Source organism: Neodiprion fabricii, chromosome 2, assembly GCF_021155785.1.
Source record: "Neodiprion fabricii isolate iyNeoFabr1 chromosome 2, iyNeoFabr1.1, whole genome shotgun sequence".
In the NCBI taxonomy this organism is placed as follows: Eukaryota; Metazoa; Arthropoda; class Insecta; order Hymenoptera; family Diprionidae; genus Neodiprion; species Neodiprion fabricii.
The window spans coordinates 17,047,998-17,068,006 of NC_060240.1; the positions used below are offsets into that span (position 1 = coordinate 17,047,998).

The following is a 20,009-nucleotide window of genomic DNA, read 5'->3' on the forward strand; positions in this document are numbered from 1 at the left end:
CAGGATTATATTTTAAGGGAATGTTGGACTTTTTCGTATTACCAACAAATTGCATAAAATGTATTTTACACTTTTTTTTAATCACATTGAAGTTACTCTCTAAAGTTACACTAGTGTAACGGAACAATGAAATAAAACTCACTATTTTGTAATTATAGTATGCTTTTGAAGAAGTCAAATTTCGAAAATATCGGTATGTCTTGTTTTATTACGGTTTACTGAATTTTAGACAACCCTGCCTTTGCAAAATGCCGATGTTGTAAAAAAAAAAATTCTTTACAAACTCGCATCAAAATTTGGGTACAGAATCTCAAATAGAATATCTCGGCTAAATATGAGCTCTTAATATTAATATTTATAAGTTTCTATTTAATTTTTTTCATTTTCTATTTAATGACACGCAAAAATCAGAAAAATTTTGAATTCTGGTTTTCGTAAACAACTTGATTTATAAACTATCTAAATATAGATTCATATACGAAATTTCAGGCGCTATGAAAAAGTACTGACAATCTTAGTCTGAGATGGAATTTTCCTAATTCTTACCTATTGCGAGATATTTGTTTAGTTAGAAAGTTAAGTGTACTTAGAAAAAAGTTGGAAAAATTTTATTTCAGTACTTTTTTACAGAGCGTAAAATTTCCTGTATGAATCTATGTTTAGATAGTTTATAATTCAAGCCGTTTCCGAGAAAAAAATCCGAAAAGTTTTATACAATGATTATTATTTTAGATGTTATTTAAATGGAAAATGGAAAAAATAAAATAGGCACCTCTGATTGTAAGTATCAATATTAAGCGCTCATATTTGGCTGAGATATTCCAATTGAGATGCTCTAACGAAATTTTGATTTACGTTTGAAAAAAAATTTTTTTTTTTTTTCCAACACCGTAGTGTATATGTACAATTGTACACGTTCGCAAAAAAAAAAAGGATGGTTGACTCTTGATTAAGAGTCATTAATCATGTCGCTTGACCGCCGAAGAGGTAGAATATGCCATTTTTTGCCCAAGTATTAATATGCGCAGAACAAACAAAGCGCCAACCGAAGGTGCAAACCAATTAAGGTACCTGCGAGGTGATTCGCAGTATGCGAAAGGCTCGCAACTCGTTCGTTCGTCATCAAGGCAGGCGAGTCAGGATCGTAGTGGGCGAAGAGGGCGGAGGATGCGGATGCCTTGATTTGACTCCATGACGTCGTCGGCCTTTTGCTCCAGGATGAAGCTTGGATTCATGGCATCCCATGTGGAGGGGAGGCGTCGTCTTTGCTTTAACTTGGGCGCTCCGTTACTTGAAAATTTACTCAGTGCTCCTCGCCGACTGGCAGAGTTAGGATATTTTAATTCGTCGACATGAAGGTGAGACACACCGCACTTATTTACACACGTGGTTTTGCTGTTTAAGTCGTAGATTGCTGTTTCATTCCGGTGTCAAGTCCGCGGTCGCAAAAGTGTCAAGAACGTAAAATAGGTTCTGAGGATATTCTTTGATTTTTGTACCAAGTATTCTACTTTTATTTCACGCAGGGAAACTTCATCTGGCCCAAAGAAACAAATCATTGCGTTTTCGAAAAAGCAGTAAGTTATTTACTTCAATCTGTCGGAGTTTTGTTGATTTTATCAAGTTATATGATGCTGTCGGTAATGATATCGAAAATATCATTGTTTGGCATTGTTTGAGATATTATTTTCATACAATTCAATTTTATGATATTATTTATTACTTCGTCGAAGTAATGTAAGCAATTTCTTTGAGTCGAATAAAGTTTTTCAATACAAATACAACTGAATTATTTCGTACGGAAAAGAATTATGATTACTGACAATTATAGAATTTATGTTTTTTCAATGAAGAAATAAAGGAAAAATATTCATAATTAAATCAAATTTTGATCAGTTTTATCAGAAAACTATCATCGGAATGGAAAGACAGGCTACATTATCGAGCAAATTTTTCTGATCCTAAACACTGTTAGCAAAATTTAACTAAACACAATGTCTCAGCAGGTTCACTTTATATTTGTGTCATTTGTTAAATTTCTGTTAGTGAACATGAAAAAAATTTTTTTAACTTTAACATTAAAGTGATTATTTCACCATTTAATTTATAATTTTTCCGTTTTTTTTTTTACCTAATAATACATTAAAAAATGGTTAACACAACCAAAAAATTTTAGTGGACCTGCGGTGACTATTTTTCGGAAAAATCGTACAATATTAATGAATAATAGCAAGGTTAGTATTCTTCGTAAATGAATTCTGAACAAATCATTTGAGACGGATTTTTGATAAAAGAAATATATTTCGAAGTTGACGTATAGTTTATCGTATGCAGTCCTTATAGATTTGACACAAGTTGCTTTCGGTCAATTGGCGAGATGAATAAAAATTCAAGTTCACGTATCTTGTTGATACTACATTTACAAACAAAATGAGCAATGATTGATAGAAATCGAATGTGTGGAACAGTTTCATCGTTTACAAAAAAAGTAAAATCGTAGGATGCCTAGAAAGTAGTTTCTGTTTTACCATTGTTAAGGAAACTTTGTTTAGACCTAATTCAAGTTGATTATCCTTACAATTAGCTGTATTTGGTTTGTGTCTGTATCGTAATTCTTTCGTTTGGAGATGATTCTGACGGGATTATGCGCCTGATACATCGTGGCTGAAAGCGTGATCAGAGTACAAATTCTACTTTACTATTGCGTTGCCTTATAGCTTTCGGTGCTTTAAGCTTTTCGAGGATAGCCTAAAATTTTTAACACTGCACCATTAAAAAATGTTTATTGTCCAGATTGAGCAGAAAACTTACGTGAATCGTAACAGTATAACAAATTATATTCTCTACGTACGTTACAGTTTTTCGATTAGTACAGAAAATCAAGCCAATCAATTCGTAAATGATAATAATTATTCGATCATTTCATAAATTATATCGAAATTATTCTAAATTCTTGCTCCGAAATTAATGTTGTGTACCTCGTACAATTGAGTCATGTGGATATTAAAAAAGTGAATAGGATCAGGAAGCTGATAGCATCAGAATGTTATGTAAAATTTGAAATGACTGTACGACAGATGATTGGTGTTAATCGGAAACAATAAGTTTTGAATTTGAATCAGATTTTTGTAACAGTGTCTGAATTGTTAAGTCATCGACATTTTTCTATTGCATGTCATTTCAACACTTTTGTTCGAAAAGTTATACCAGCGAAATCCGTAGCATCGAGAACTTATGTTTGTTCTAATGAGCAAAAGTGAAGGTATAATTTTCATAGCAGATATTCTCTTGCTGCAAAGGCATAGCGAAAGATATGTATAAATTAAAAGTGCGCGAAAAGAAATGCGATCTTCGTTACTTAACTCCTGGTTTTTTCTAACTGAATTATGCATATATCCGATTTAAAATTTATGCCAAATTCCATGAACTTTAAAATATTGGAGAACTCGAGAAACTAAACGTTGGGTAGTTGACCTGGCGTGAGGTACAAACATGGTATGCAGCGGAACTTCTTGGAAACTTTCAACTTCTCTGGAAAAAGCGAGAGTCATGCAAGTGTGTTCGGAATGAAATTTCGGCCGTTCGCTGATCGTAAATTCTGCTCTAGGTGATGTCACCGTTGACGTAATCGCGAGAAAACCGACACGGTGTAACAGTCACTGAACGTAGAAGGATTTGCTAATAACGTGTGCGTATCCCGCGTACAATTATACTCGCTTCAAAAAAGATGTAAACAACTCCGTAGTGGGCTTTGTTTTGGTATAATTATTCTGGCGTTTCAGTGTCGCGGTATCTGTCAACACACTTCAGCAATCTTATTATTTCAATTAGTTTGTATATCCAAAAAGCAGTCAAATCAAATGTCTGTAATGAATGATATTTTTTATACGATTTTGAGAAAAAATCACAAACACGGTTACAAGATTTTTAGCAAAATCAAGTAACTTTCAACCAGTGTAAGATTTGGAAATATTTTTTAACACTGTTTACTGGTGTAGATATGTTCGACAGAAGCGAAGCAAAACGATGAAGCACAATTTGAATTACACGGCGACTAACATATAACGTGTATATTTGTTTTTTTCCAATGTTTCGTCGGATCGCAGAGGAGCTTAGGAAAAATGGAGTATATGCAGATTGCAGTTCTGCTAGCGACGCTGTTCGCTGGATTTGCGAATGGACAGGGTAGGCAACAACGAATTCTCAGCCAAGCTGGTGTTTCCTACATTTCCAATTACCTACCCAGATACGTTTCGGGTAACACTTATTTACTTTATTTTTACCACGCATCCTCATATCCTCTCACAATCTGCACGTATTATAACTTATTAGCAAAAGTTGGGACTAGTTTCAATCTTTTATCAAAGTTTCTAAAAGACCCTAGATGGGGTTCCTAGATCCAAAATCGTCATTTGTCACAATTCAGGTATTCAAATATCCAAAATTTCGCACTTTCTTTTTTATTAACAAATTGTTATTCGACATATTCGGCTTTGCTATTTGTAGAACAAATCACGCGCATTTCTAGGAAACTAGCGTGTCGAGTTTAGAATTTAGGAAAAAGAATTTACGTTACTCTTAAATTCTGTCAAAGCAGTAAGTCACGCATAACCAACTGTTTGCGCAGTCTCATAGCCTTTTCAAACCGAGAATTCTCAAAAACTATCCGGAATACTTAAAATGATCTCTAGAGCATCACATAGATGGTTATATCATAATAATATAATGAAATTTCGAGAACCTGGCGAAATCTGCAATCAAATCATAGCAAGCTCTCCATTGACTTTTAAATACTTTGGATTGACAAAAACTAAGTAGCACGGCTCTTTGATGCTAGAAAAATAATCTACTCGCGATTAAAATTTCTCCTCTGTACGTTATACAGGTTGCGACACCTACACTTGCGGAACGAACGCAAAGTGTACGATCAGCGAAGGCCGCCCGGTTTGTTCTTGCCTCAACCTCCACATGGGGGATCCTCTCGTCCAATGCGTACGGGTTGAGTGCCAAAGTAAGCAGCATATATATTAATCCGTTAAGAAATTACTGAAATTGCTTTACCAAATACGAGTGAATTTCATCAAATTTGTCTTACTTTTTTCTTTCACCTCTATTTCGTAATAGCAATAATAACAACAATGATTTTCTGTACTTCAAAATCGCTCAGTTAATGAAGATTGCTTGGGGAGCCGAGCTTGTTTGAACAACAAATGTATCGATCCGTGTCCCGGTTTCTGCGGTCTAAATGCAGAATGTCACACCAGGGACCACGTTCCCACATGTACTTGTCTTGCCCGATACACCGGTGATCCTTACACGTCGTGTCGCATCGCCGATCCTCGTAAGTCGAAATTCATAATTCACAGATGTTTAGTATTGATGACGAGGAGCTTGAGCATTACTGTAAGTTAACAAAGTCGAACTGAGGGGTTGGACACCACTGAAGTATGGTGTACACTTGGACTCATAAAATTTTATGACATCATTTGAATGTCTGAAATTCCTTGAAATGATTTGAAATATAAATAATGTCAGAAAATTTTGAAATTAGATGAAATCTTAGAAATCCTTTAAAATTCTCTAAAATCTTATGAAAACTTGTGAAACCTTTATATTACTACGCAGTCTTGCGATCTGGTGAACACACATACTGATGAGTGCTTTACCCGAGGAGGTATTCACTTGTTAAAATATTAAATCACTTTGGGAAGCAGTCACTTTAAAGTGGCGTGAAAGCACAATTGAAATCGCATGAAAACATGGAAATTACTGCAATCGCTTGTAACCCAATTAATGGTTAATACCCCCTCGGGCTTACCCCTTGAACTGAACAATGAAACTGTGTGAAATATATTAAGGGACGACATCTTGGAACGGAAAATCTAGATCTCGAAAACAGTAGTATTTAAAATTGAATGTTTTAAATACTATCGAATTTCCATTTGGTTCTTTACCGTGAACCGACTTAATGTGATTAGTTTCTTCAACGTTGTATGCCCTACATAAAAAATCCGACAGACTTCTGTCGGATTCGACACAGATCCAACACAAAATCCGAAGTTATCCTCCAGGCGAGAGACAAGGATAGAAAATGTGAACGAATTCTATTCGGCTCTGTCGTAAATGAACTCGGTTTGCGGCTTGATGACCAAAATTTTATTTCAGAACGTGTCCGGTTTCTATTCCCGCGTCCCGATGAATCTCTCCTACATAAAAAATCCGACAGATCTCTGTCGGATTCGATACAGATCCGCTACAAATGTCGGACACAAGTCGGACACAAAATCCTATCGGATTTTTTTTGTAGGGTGGCTCAGTCATGCGCACATTATGATATTTCAGCCGGGTATATCGTAATAGATCGATTTTGTGCATTGAATTTACTGATTTTCTCGTATTCAGAGGCTGCGTGCAAGCCCAGTCCATGTGGTCTAAACACGAAGTGCGAGGTGATCAATGAGGTTCCAAGATGCACTTGCTTACCGGGGTATCAGGGATCCCCGTTGTCTGGATGTCGGCACGAGTGCGAGAGCGACGCAGAGTGTTCGAACCATTTAGCTTGCTCAAGTAATTTCAAGTGCGAGAATCCATGCCAATGTGGGGACGGAGCCAACTGCGAAGTAATCAATCATCGGCCCAAGTGTACTTGCCCCAACGTGAGTCAATTATTTGTCTGGACTGTAATATATTGAATAACTGCCTCCCCAAGTCTGATCCTTCTTTGTTCTTATGTATGTACGGCTGAGCCTTCCATCAATTTCCCGGGACAATCCGCAAAACAATCTGTACTGAAAAATTCCTATACCACCTGTGCAAGTGCGGTATTCGTGACTAAATTATGAATCATTTCATACATTATACGAGTAATTTCTTACACATGAAAAATTTTCTCTGATATGGATGCTCTATAATGACTGTTTGGTATGCATTGATATACATTATACCGTGCGCATTTGATTAACTGTCATGACCACAGAGGTGTAAGAATAGGATAAGGAAGCGATAGGTTCTCGTGCAAATGGAGTGTCTTCCTACTAGAAAGAGAAAGAAGATGGACGGTGGCTACCCCTCTCGCTTTAATGACACATGCTAGAGCGCGAAGGGTGGTGGTCTTACATTCTCTCGTTCTTTCAACAGGCCGGTCACTTTTGGAGCCGCCTTACCTACTCTATCCTTGTACCTTTATGCTTATGACGCGTAGGCGCTGCGCCTGCAGATAGGCGACTAAAATTACATCTGATTTGTTTGTGGCTGTAGGATGGTAACTGTGGGACCCGTAAATGCTAATTCAGCAATTACAGACGCGAATAGATCAGATGTAACTGTAGTTGCCTACTCACAGGCGCAGCGCCCGTTCTGGTCATGACAGTTCACCGAATATGCACGGTGTACATCATAGACATATAAGAATAGACCGCGTGAGCGGGCTGAGAAGGCGATAACGCGGTAGAAAGAGAAAGCTGCATATAGGCCCCTCTTTATCCTTGTTTAATCGCGGACGCGCGGGACACGCGAGTCGTGTATGCCAGTATCCTACACTGCGAGAGAATGCATGTGCGCGATTAGACAAGGATAAAAGGATGGGCCCATATGCACTTTTCTCTTTCTATCCCGCTATCGCATTCACCACGGGCTCCTCCGAGCTCGCGCGGTCTATTCTTATATGTCTGTGGTATACATTTACCGTCTATCGGAACCTGCTATACTTTGTCAATAACGTAAAGTTGCAAATAAATGCCAACTTCATTTATGCAGCAGTTGAAAAGTGTTCCATTTTGTCTTGATCCAAACGTTTACACTGTAAACTTTGTTGATACAGAATTGGTTGGGAAGCCCGTACGTCGCCTGTCGCCCAGAATGCACGTATCATTCGGATTGTCCGCAAAGTAAGCCGGCTTGCCTTAACCAAAAATGTGCCAATCCTTGCGAAGGGGTGTGCGGTATCAACGCCAACTGTCAACTTCGTGACATAACTCCGATCTGTAGCTGCCCCAAGGACATGACTGGTGATCCCTTCGTCAGCTGTAGACCATTCGAACCTCGTGAGTATAAGATTTGACATATGATTCTGGCATTACGCGCTGAATCTATTTCTTATGGAAACATGATCAGTGTTCAAAAATGAACAGAACGCGATTTTGAATGAAGTACCTACCAGTCATATCTTTATTCATTGCGTTACACTTGTATTCTTGACATTTTGCATCTGGTAGTTTACTTCTCCTGGTATTGAAGTGCTGGACAATAGTACTGTGAAAAATTATTTCACTCATTACTGGTTTTAAAACCGTGGAATTGAGTTCCTCCACTATGGAAACTATTTCCATGTTGAATTTGACGCAAATACATGTATCGACGTTTTATATTTGTTAGGGTTCTACTTCGTTGAGTGATTCTTTCATGTAATACTGTAACTTTCATCCTCAGTTGACTTGTGCCAGCCGAATCCTTGTGGAATTAACGCAGTTTGTACACCGGGTCATGATAACACTGGCAAAGAAAGGCCAGTGTGCACGTGCCCTACAGGGTACATTGGAAATGCATTGATCAGCTGTCAGCGGGGAGAGTGTTTATCCGACAATGAATGCCCTGATAATCGAGCCTGCATCGACTTCTCTTGCCAGAATCCTTGCACAGGAAGACAGTGCGGACCGAGTGCCACTTGCAGTCCGAGACGACACATCGCTGTGTGCACATGTCCAGACGGCACACGAGGCGATGCTCTTGTCACCTGTAACCCAATTGACTCAAGATCGTCCTTCAATTACGCCAGATACTACAGATATAAGTAATCCTGTTTGATTACCTGAGTATGAATTAAAGAAAACATATTTTTATTGTTTACCCGAACAACAATCCGACTGAAACATGTAAAGTAATTTTTTACTCATTGTTAAACGTTGCAGTTTCACCAATATGATCATATGCGAAAGGATTGGAATAAAAACAAATTACCTTACATCTAGAAAGATTTATGCTTTATTTATATGTATACCCAATGTATGTCATATGTATAAAATTACTTTTTCCCTTAAGCTTTCGGATCAAAGATTGTTATGAATTTCTCTTTTCTTTTCTTGGGTAAAAACCCAACGTCTCAATTAACGTTTCAGTTACTAAGAGGGTCCTGTTTAGAATTGTAGTTTATTCAATATTTCTTGACCCGTAGTAACCACTCCATGAAAATTTGGAATTAATTGATTACACAGTTTTATTTTTACGAAAACTCAAAAAAATTCTCATTTTATCGGAAAAAATAGGACACTAGTGCAATTTGGGATTTTGCATTTTTAAAGTACTACAGGGTTTTTATGTTAACTCTGGCCATACTTCTAGGGGCTGCTTACGCAAGCAGTTTCAGGTAAGACACTCATGGTGAGATTCATCCGAACGGCTGTGGAGAGCTTTGAAGGATTTCGTAGCGCGAACTTGTTCGTAGTGTAATGAATCAGATGTGGTCACTTTTGACTCAACGTTTTGTTTAGCCGTAGCGAACAGTACAAAGTTCTGACGTGAAATCAACGAAACAATAAAGTAGGCAGTAGAAAAATAAAAAAATCATTTCCGATGCGTACACTGTTAAAAATGATTGTGAATTTACTGCACATTTACTATACAAAAGAATTGATAATTTACGAAATCAGGTTACTTTACAAATTCAGTACAGTGACGTAAATTACTATGTATTTTTATTAAATTTATAATAAAAATTTTTGATTTTACTAAAATTTATAGGAAAAGTAATTTGAATTTACTTAATTGCGGGGTAAATTTATTGTATTTATAAATTGAATAAACAGTAAATGTATGACGAATTTACTGTTCTGTATCCGAATAAAGCTTTTAATACAGTGTAGGAAGTTTCATACAGAAATTTTTAACCATGTATAAATAGAATTTGAAAAAGTTATGAAAAACGAAAAGCCCAAGTGTGCGTGTGCAGTTTTGAAATCTTTTGGTGAAACCTTTTTCAAAGTGGTGGGCACTTTGAACATTGCTTTCGAAAGATGTCATTTATATCTTCTAGAGTATCATGTTGGTCAAAATTTGATAATTTCATTCATGTAAGGTTTTTAAAAGTGCATAATAATCTCAAAATGAATATAAATCAAAGTCTGCTTTATTTATTGTTTTCTATCTACCTGTTTATACCCAGGAATGTACAGAAATTGTTTATTTATTAATATCGATGAGCACTTGCATTTTCCACGTACATAATGTGACAGATACAGCTTTTATTTAATTAGATTTGCACGAAAAAGTTATGTAGCGATAAGGTACATCCAGGTACATCGCTTAGCTCAGCATGCACTGTAGAAGCAAAAATTAGTCCACAGCACAAAGTGCGTAGCAAATCGTACGTCATAACATTGATGGTGGACAAAGACGAAGAGTCAATACAAACTGCAGAATGTCACTAGTGTGTCACGGCAGCTGGTATTTACAAAGCAATACGTTTTGGCACAAAATACGTGTAAAGTATCATCAATTTAATATCTTGTTTGACAGATGGATGCAAGTATGCTATTGCCTCTCTCATGTGGGTTCACTCAACAAGCGTAGATCCGCCACGTACGGAAGTCAGCTGATACTGGCCAAAAGCGGAGGACAAGGTTTGGAATATACAGAAAAGTGGGATCTCATTGAAAAACGCATTTCGAAAACAACTCATCGAATGAGTTGTCGTACAAGTATTTGCTGGCCTTGGTGTTTCATTTTTTGGCCTCGTTACCTAGAAAGGTCGATTGTATTATGTTTCGTACGAGTTAGTCTCAAGTCTATTTCTTTCGGTTTCTGTTCATTCCTTTATCATCATAGGGTTGGAAATTCTTGTGCTACACCATGCAAACTGTAACGCTGGCAGATAATTACTTCAACACTGTTCATGGTTTAATATATTCTTTGAGTCATAACTTAGAGTCAAAACGTGTTTGAAATGAATAGTCCTCTGTTTAATGTAATCTTTTTTTCTGTTTATTCTGAATATTGGAACATTCTTTCCAAATTTTAGACACTAAAAGCTACGACTGAGTCGTAATTGATGTGACGTGTGCATGGACAGCTAGTATTTCAAATATGAACGACTGACCACAGGATCAAACACCAGCATCAATGGACCATTCACTTGAGGAATTAGTTAAAAATCACTGGAAATCACTGGAATTCAACATGTACTTTAATATTGACAATATTTGCAAATTAGTAATATGCCGAACATCTTGAAACGTTTAGCAGCCACTTGAAATCTAGTAGAATTCAAACTATTGTTTAATATCGAAAATGACCAGGAAATTAGTTGTGAACGATTGATGATTTCAAAATGTGTGGTCCCTTCGACCATCATCGTATAATCTGTCCACAAATTTCTTCTTACAACTTGAAGGTGCATCAAAAGTAGTTTTATAATATCGCCTTAGGAAGATTTGAAATTTTTATTTATTCAGAATTTGAAGTCCAGTCTGTTGGCAAAATTATAGTGATACCAATTTAACCGCACAGTTTTATGCGTGTTGATTTTCATGTAATTAAATGGTGGTTACTTCGAGGTGAAGGTTCGCGAGATAGAATATAATTCTTACATATTTACTATTGATATTGTGCAGATTTCAGTGATCAAGTCTTGTGCTATGTGACGTTTGTGAACCAAATTTTCCATTTGGTAGTGCTTAATTCAGATACGAGATTTACCTGGAGCTCCGGTCGATAAACTTGAATAAAAAATTTAGTTCAGTGTTGATATCGAGATTCCGTGACAAATATTTGGATAATTACGGAAACTTTGGTAGCATGAAACTCTGTAAATAAGCTCGATCAATCGAAACTTCAAGCGAGATATGCAGCACTGAGTGCTCACTGTCCTAGTCAGGTGGATAAAGTCGAACTAACAAAGTATATCTTATCAATTGTAATTGATCTTCTCGGACATATGGCGTATAAAGCTTCGAAAAAGCAAAGTCAACAATATGAATCTCAGCACAAATATATAAATTTCAAGAAAAGAATTGTTTTCATACAATATAAACAATATAACTGGTCACAGTGCTAATTTCATTTTTTGGACACTGTTTCAATTTGTATAATATATTGAAAGAAGTGATGTTCATCTGTTTCATAGTCACAGATTCAGAATTAAGTAGAAATATATAAATTAAGTTTGATGAACTGCTGAGCTCGCGATAAGACTAGATGCAGAGCTAGTAGTCTTGCGAAGCCCAAGTTTATGGTTAGTTTATGTAATCAGGTAAACGTAGTTTGACAATCTGTAGCACTTTCGAAGCAATGAGATGCTGCGATGAAAGAGTCTTAAAATAACCATGATTTTGTTTCAAAATAATTCTCTGCATTTCGAAGTTATGAATGTCTACGAAAAGTAGTGTTAGAAAGGGTGAAATCACCCGTTTTGCCCCCTCTTTAATGATCTAGTAGTCAGCATTGATAAAAGACGTTTATAAATCTCTTATGTCTTATAAAAAGAATAAGGTTGCTGCGTCAACGAACATTATTGTAAAAACAGTCTTGTTTCAGACTTTAAACGAGAAACACATATTACGCATTAAAGCATTTTCACAACATTTTATTCACGCTCTTGATTTTTTTTTGACTTGATAATTAAACTCGCGGATTCATATTTATTTTCCGTAACGTTAAAATACGTTACAGTAGTTTATACACACAAGAACAGGTAACGAATAAATTTTTACAAAAAAAAGTGATATTCCCCTGAAAAGCACCTCTGGTGCAAAAATCTTTCGCCAAGTACATTAAAAATATGGTTATGACCCACAAAAATACCTACCCTGATCAAAAATGTGTGCATATATTCGCTTCATACCAATAAAGATTCGAATCACATACTAATGCCAAGTACATGTCTGTCAATTCACAATAAAAGCATGATTGAAACTTAACCCTTAGCTTTCACGTTTCTCTGTAATCACGTTGCTGCCACACTGGCAGGACTGACCCTAAACTCATTCAACTACAAACGATAATTAAGTTGGAATAAAAAATATAATTACTTATACATTCATGAAATTCCAGAAAAAAAATTACATTAGTAAGTGGTACTTAGCAGGCTTTTTTTGTAAAAATATCTTGAATAAATAAATTCTATCATTAACGTTTCATGCATGCATCATTCCTTGAAAGACGCCTGCCAAGTTTCACGTATTAATTTAATTTTAGTTCTTGGAGTTTCATCAAAGGTTTTTGCACCAGAGGTGCTTTTTGAGAGGATGGTCTTTCTGAATCGCATTATATCATGTTGCGAAGATGTATATATTTTCACTTTCAAAAGGACACAATTTCTAGTTGAATTAGTATTTGCAATGACAGTAAATAAATCTCACAACTTAACGAAAGGAAAGATTTTTTGAATTACTGACATTTGTAGATCGTATTTTTCAGAGTTCGGTTTTCAGGATGCGTTACGAATCTACTTACGTGCACAATGTGACAATAATTTTGTTGAAAACAAACATGCGGATTTATATGCAAAATTAAATCCTATGAAATGTAATGTATAATTAAATTATAAAATGAAAGATGATAAACTGAAATAATTGATAAGAAAAATTTGGGGTTCTAAATTAAGAACGGAATTCAAAAATTGTAAAAAAATTACATATAAGAAAGTCTTTCCGGCAAATTTGGGCTTTTACACATGAAACTTAGAGATGAATTTTTTAAAATCAAAGATCAATAGGGTTGCAGGGCTAATATTTAAAAAATCTTAACCTATGATCACGTAATGTCAGACATGAGCACAGCAAACTAATCAATTTTTTCATGCTGGAAACAATTTACATAAACTGATTATAAATAAGACACTGTTATTTTAAACGTATATGTTTGCAAGCATTATTGATTTGTGTTAAAGTAAAAATTAAAAAGTAGAAATTGATAAGCATGCGCGTGGCACTGTTACTAGTGTAAGTAAAATCGATAGGTCGTTTTGATATTTTTATATTTGTATAGTGGAGTATCGAATTGTTTTCCAATCGCGTCAATAGATGCCGTATCAATTCCAAGTTTCACCCAAAATCAACTTGCTGCTGCCATCTAGTGGCAAACGCATGTACCCGGTTGTTTAAGTTCTGTAAGCGACCGCTAGGTGCTACCTAGAGCCCGCGACACTGGTACTGCCGGCTACTCCTATATATCGATGTGCCTCCTAAGAAACTTTGGTGCACACCGTGGTGCCCCAGTTAGGTCAGTCGCGGTCAGCGACGTGTCAGGTCATGACACATACCAGCGAATAATGAGTGAAAGCACTTCAACGTGGCTGTAGTTGAATTAATATTAGTATGCGGTATCCACAGACTCGGTGAGAGTAGGAGGGATGTAGGGGATCGATGTGAGGTACATCGTACTGGCGAACGCGGCCGGTGCTGTGATGCCTGAATCACGAATTTCGTGACGTTTACTGCATCGTGGATTCGAGAACGTGTAAACTCCTACACATAGTCATCCGTGCATAGTAGTTTCGGGCCCCACTGCCACCATTGATGCCTGGTCGACACACACACACACACACACACACTGTGAGGGGGGGGGGGGGGGGCGCAAAGTCAGTATGTATGAAGTCTGTTTGGGATGAAGTGTGTACTCGGCTACACGCAATACTTTATAGTCAAAAATTTACATCGGGTTGGTAGGCCTGCAACCGTGATGGGGTTTAATGTGAACACCGTGTGGCAAGCGGAAGGTTAGTTCTAGCCTTGTAGCCATCAAACGGAGTAACGAGAAGAATCTTGACGTACTGTCAGATTGTGTATATAACCTCGGTACTACAATATATGGAGCAATATAATGTAATATTCTGCGTAATTTTATTCAACAATTGATAATCACCTATCTAAATCTTTTATTTTCCATTTTTTGAATAGCTTATACTCGACATATCTCTCATCTGTAATTCAAAACGCATCTTGTATGTTGAAAACCCTAGTGATACTTCGACATGTATTATATTTTCATGTGATTGATCGTTGAAGTAATAAATATATACCAAACTGGGTTATGGCAGAATGCCGACCGAAAAGAACAAAGCACAGAGAACAAAGGACGGGTTCAAAACACGCGAGATTTCAATATATCTCGTCATGTCGGTACGGTTGGCATTACTTCTCGCTGAAAATTGAGCTTGAGAAATTCTTGAGGTGGGAGGCGCTTAAAGTTCATACAAACCCGGTTACACATCGGCTTTAATGGAAGTGCACTTTGAGCCCTTCCACTTCTAGCGCATGTGTGGACCAGGGGGCTTATTACGGTTCTCGAGTCGAGTGAAAATGACGAAAGTGAGTGGCCGATGTGTTTATGAACATGTTAATTTTTGTAGCACATATTGGCACGTCTGGAGGTTATACCTGGACAATCTCTTGAAACTATACATACATCGCGCATGCGCCAAGTAACTTGATCTCATTGGTCGGTGAAATCGCCCTGCGGCGATATCTTCCTCTGCTAAGCAAGGCGCCAACGTACAAAAAATGAATCAAAAGGTGCAAAGATCCCGCGTGAAGTCGTGGATTGAAGTTGTGCGGCTGTTTATTTTTATGTAGCGTGAATTGTCTGAGAAGAGTAGTATCGTTCAGCAATACTGTGGTCGGTATTGGAAGATATTTAACCGACACAATAAAGAATATAACGGAAAAGTAAATATCAAATGATACTTAGGTGTTGTTTATTGACAAAAGAAATATGAAATTCAATGTGAAATGTCATTAACAAGTGGGAGTCTGGACAAACAAAGGTAGGTAAGTAAAAACTGTTTATTGTGAACAGATTCTTTTCTTTACATAATATTGTAAATAAATGAATGACAGACACGGTAGAAGGTATTTCCAGAGTAGATTCGTTACGGTGCAGTGCTCCAGAAGTCAGCAATTAGTGCCGATGAAAATGAAATGAATAAAAACGATGAGTAACAAGGACTAACGAAATTATCTTAAACACGAAACTAAGGAGGACAAAGAATAGCAGTTAACAGAAAACGTATACTCACAAAAACCCACACCGACATCATTGATTGGTTAACAAAGTTTTTGCAGCTCCATTGTACAACAATCAATGTTCCGTTAGCAAAGAGGGTTCACTAGATATCCAAAAACAAAAGGAGAAGAAGAACAACAGTTAATATTACACCGTAAATCATTCTGATGATGTCAAAATTGGGGAACAACCCCCGTTAATACTGGGAGACCAATCTCCACTCTTCTGATCACCCCTCGTCTGGCTATTGGTTACCTTTCAAAAAGTGCTCAACATGCCTTCCAGCAGCGGCAGCGCAGTAACCGAGCCGATCGTAGAAAGCAATTGTCGTGTTGGATATGATATCCGGAGACAGGTTCTGCAGGATGTCCTAGATCCTAGGTTGCCGTGCGGCAAGGTCTTCAATCCTACCTTGGGCATACAGGACATTTTACAAATGGCCCCACAAGCCGTAGTCCAAGGGAGCGAGATCAGGTGAACGGGCTGGCCACTCGACCTTCGAGCTTGCCCTACCAATCCAGCATCCAGGGAATTGTTGGTTGAGGTAATCACGCACTGCGTGTGAAGTGCGGTGGGGCTCCATCCTGCTGAAACCAAACAGGTTCACCCTAAACACAGAAAATGATACGTTACTTGTAGTAAACATAAAATTATTCATTCTAAAATCATATGCGCTCTGCTAATAATCGCGCCAGCTCTTCATGATGAAATACACTCACGATTTCTTCTTCAATCAGCCTAAGAGCCGGTACGAACTTCTCTCTTAGCAACGAGGTACTTCTCACTGTTGAGGTTTCCATCAATAAAAAATTGCCCAATGAGCAGAAGTCTGGCATTGTATGCGCAGCTTCGACAATATTTACTGCTAAGTCGAATAGAATGTCAGTTTTAATTGTCTTGCAGATTGTTTTCTTAGCTCGCTCTACGATATTCTGATGTTGTACTCTATCTACTTTTTCTGGCACAGCGAATATTGTTGATCCCATTATACTGTTTGCGAACATCGACTCATTGATCTGAGACGAGAAATTCTTTCGCGGTTGTTTTATATCTAATGGTTCGATCCATTCAGCTCGTGCAGTAGATGAGCTTGTTATAGTCTTCGACAAATGTGTTGGCGGCGGAAGAGCGCTGGAGCGAGATTTAACTTCTCTCCTGTTTTCCCGCTTTGCCTGAGATTTGGATGGCTGCTGTTTTGCACCAAGTTGTTCAAGATCGTAATCTTTTTCGCTTCCCTTATAGTCTGGAAACGTCTTGCAAATCCCTTCTTTGTCGGTCTGTGTTTTGGGTGCTTTGGATAACTTTTGAGTTTTCTTCCTCCTTTGATAATTAGGGTCGAAATTCTCAGGTTTTCCTCTGTACCCTGGTACAAGCTTTTTCATCTCGTCGATGCTGTAAGTTTTCTTACTTATAGACATTTTGACAAGATTTAAGCCTGCACAGTTTTAGGTCTTTTCTTCCAATCAAGGACCAGTTCCTAATCTGACTGCCAATCGCGCCAAGCCAGACGTTGAGTTTCAACTGCTACCCGCGTGCCCACCTGAATAAACAGACGGGGGTTGTTCCGACACCAGGCTCTGGTGTTCTGCCTGTTCGGTTTTCCGACAAGTATCATCGTACTTTCATCAGAGAAACAAATGCGATCAACAAGCCCTCGTCTGCGTTCAGACGTTCCATCATCTCTTCGCTGAAGCGAAGACGACTATCGTTATCACCAGCCAAGAGTTCTTGATGAACGTGAAACTTGTACGATCTGTACTTAGCATCACGCAATACACTTCTGACCGACGCGTTAGATATTTCTAAATCCTGGGCGATGCGGCTGATCGACTTGAATAGATCCTCTTCGCCGGTCAAGCAGATTTCAGCTTGGTATCCCAGCTCAGCTGACGGTTTGGTTGAGAGATTTTCCTGGTCCTCTCGTCGACACTACCCGATTTTTCAAATTGATGATTGATCTAAATAAACCAAAAAAAATGAAAAAACTATATACAATATGATTTGATATGGTACATGGAGATGAGATCAGGCCGACTTAGAATGTTATCTGCATAGCTGCGAGGACCATGAAGAGTGTGGGAACATTCGATCTTGGCCTGGAGATTGACCTTATTGAGTGTTCTCTAGCGTTCCTTATCACATCAGAGAATCCCCCTTCATCCAGCATGCCCCATTTGGTGAAATGAGTCAATCTTACGTCTTCAGGCACCATTTGAGACTGATAGCATGCTAAGTAAAATTGCCACATCTGCTGTAGCTGAATTCTCTTTGTAGGAAGGTTGAATGTGTCGTCTACAGATAAAGCTATAAGCATTACCTGTGGATGAATGTTTGAGCAGGCTCCTTCTTCCTTGACGCTCCTAGGAGTACATGCTGGGATTAGGGGTGAGAAAATGGCAGCGGGTAGTTGAAAATCCGGGAAGAGAACTTCAGGCTGCACTAGCAAGCGAGCCTGTCCTGCGAAATAGAAGGCGGTTGTCATAGCCGGGAAAGACGCGGCACTCTTGGTATGGTGATAGTAGTTGCTGGCAATGTCTCACCAGTTGTTCTTTTGGATGTGTTGAGGTTATACTTTTCTTTCACCATGTTCATCAATTGGGCAAAATCCTTGCTACTCTTTGCAGCAATTTTTGCGAAAGAGGATCCTCTAGTTCAAAATATCCTATAGAGTAATTAGACGTCTGTAAATAATAACCCGTTGTCTGCGTATTCCAGACTTTCTGTTCTCTCATCAACAGAGATGGATAAAGTGTGTCTCTGCAGAATCCTCTCCCCAGAAGCAATCGCTTTTGCTCAGGCCTTTCGCGAGTCACTCATCAGTGATTAATAGTATTGGGTTTAAGCCCTCATACTTAGCACACTCTTATCCTCTTTATCCAGCAGTTGCTCTCGTCCCTACTCTAGATGTGTTTGGGACCAGATTCCTGATGGTCGCCAGCGAGGGCGTCGGTCGATCCGGGCGTCGGTCGATCCGGGCGTCGGTCGATCCGGGCGTCGGTCGATCCGGGCGTCGGTCGATCCGGGCGTCGGTCGATCCGGGCGTCGGTCGATCCGGGCGTCGGTCGATCCGGGCGTCGGTCGATCCGGGCGTCGGTCGATCCGGGCGTCGGTCGATCCGGGCGTCGGTCGATCCGGGCGTCGGTCGATCCGGGCGTCGGTCGATCCGGGCGTCGGTCGATCCGGGCGTCGGTCGATCCGGGCGTCGGTCGATCCGGGCGTCGGTCGATCCGGGCGTCGGTCGATCCGGGCGTCGGTCGATCCGGGCGTGTGACCGCAAAACGGTCCTGATTTTCCCGGTAAGACAGGCGCTGATGATGATGTTTCATCAACCCCACTTTTCTTCTGCACTAAAAACTTGTAACTAGGCATTTTTTATCTAATGAACACGATAAAAGTTCACTGAAGGGACAAGGTAATTGCCAGACACGTGGTTGGAGACGCGCGATCTTTTTGCAAAGTGGTTCATTGACGCGGGCGGGGTTGTTTATATTCGCGGGTGGGAAAGTTACGAAACTCTGGAGAAAGATGATTGTATTGGCTGATACCAGTCGCGATCGTTGCCCTCATCCAATCAAATTCTGGTATCACCAGAATCGTGGTTTTCGCGCCCTCCCAGTGTCGCCGGTATGCACAGAATTAGGATACGAACTATCTGGTTAAATACCACGTGGTGATCTGTCTCTGAGTTTCAATTCTAGAAATCGATGTCCCTCTTCATTATTACGTAGGAAAACAAGGAATTAGTTTCGCGATGTGATCGGCGATGTTTATTCACCTCGTATTCAGCGGTTCAGGTAAACGAATTTCAGTAACCTCGCGATCACGTCGCGACATTCGCGATGTGACGCGAGGAAATGTGTCGCGAGGGAGTGTGTCGCGAGGGAGTGTGTCGCGAGGGAGTGTGTCGCGAGGGAGTGTGTCGCGAGGGAGTGTGTCGCGAGGGAGTGTGTCGCGAGGGAGTGTGTCGCGAGGGAGCGTGTCGCGAGGGAGCGTGTCGCGAGGGAGTGTGTCGCGAG

General features: G+C 38.9%; 1 protein-coding gene across 4 annotated transcripts; it reads left to right on the forward strand.

Moving 5' to 3' along the window:
- The first annotated feature begins 1,201 nt into the window (after positions 1–1,201).
- LOC124176770 (neurogenic locus notch homolog protein 1) lies at positions 1,202–8,959 on the forward strand. 4 transcript variants are annotated; one of them, XM_046558440.1, is made up of 8 exons: positions 1,226–1,358; positions 1,527–1,577; positions 4,107–4,257; positions 4,886–5,011; positions 5,168–5,341; positions 6,403–6,656; positions 7,820–8,042; positions 8,428–8,959. In XM_046558440.1, the coding sequence occupies exons 1-8, from the start codon at positions 1,353–1,355 to the stop codon at positions 8,790–8,792; spliced, it is 1,350 nt and encodes a 449-aa protein (XP_046414396.1). In that variant the 5' UTR covers positions 1,226–1,352; the 3' UTR covers positions 8,793–8,959. The 4 variants fall into 4 exon arrangements, with proteins under 4 accessions (XP_046414397.1, XP_046414399.1, XP_046414396.1 ...); XM_046558442.1 differs by having other exon boundaries at positions 4,107–4,185; XM_046558441.1 differs by lacking the exon at positions 1,527–1,577 and having other exon boundaries at positions 1,202–1,358.
- Positions 8,960–20,009: the final 11,050 nt, after the last annotated feature.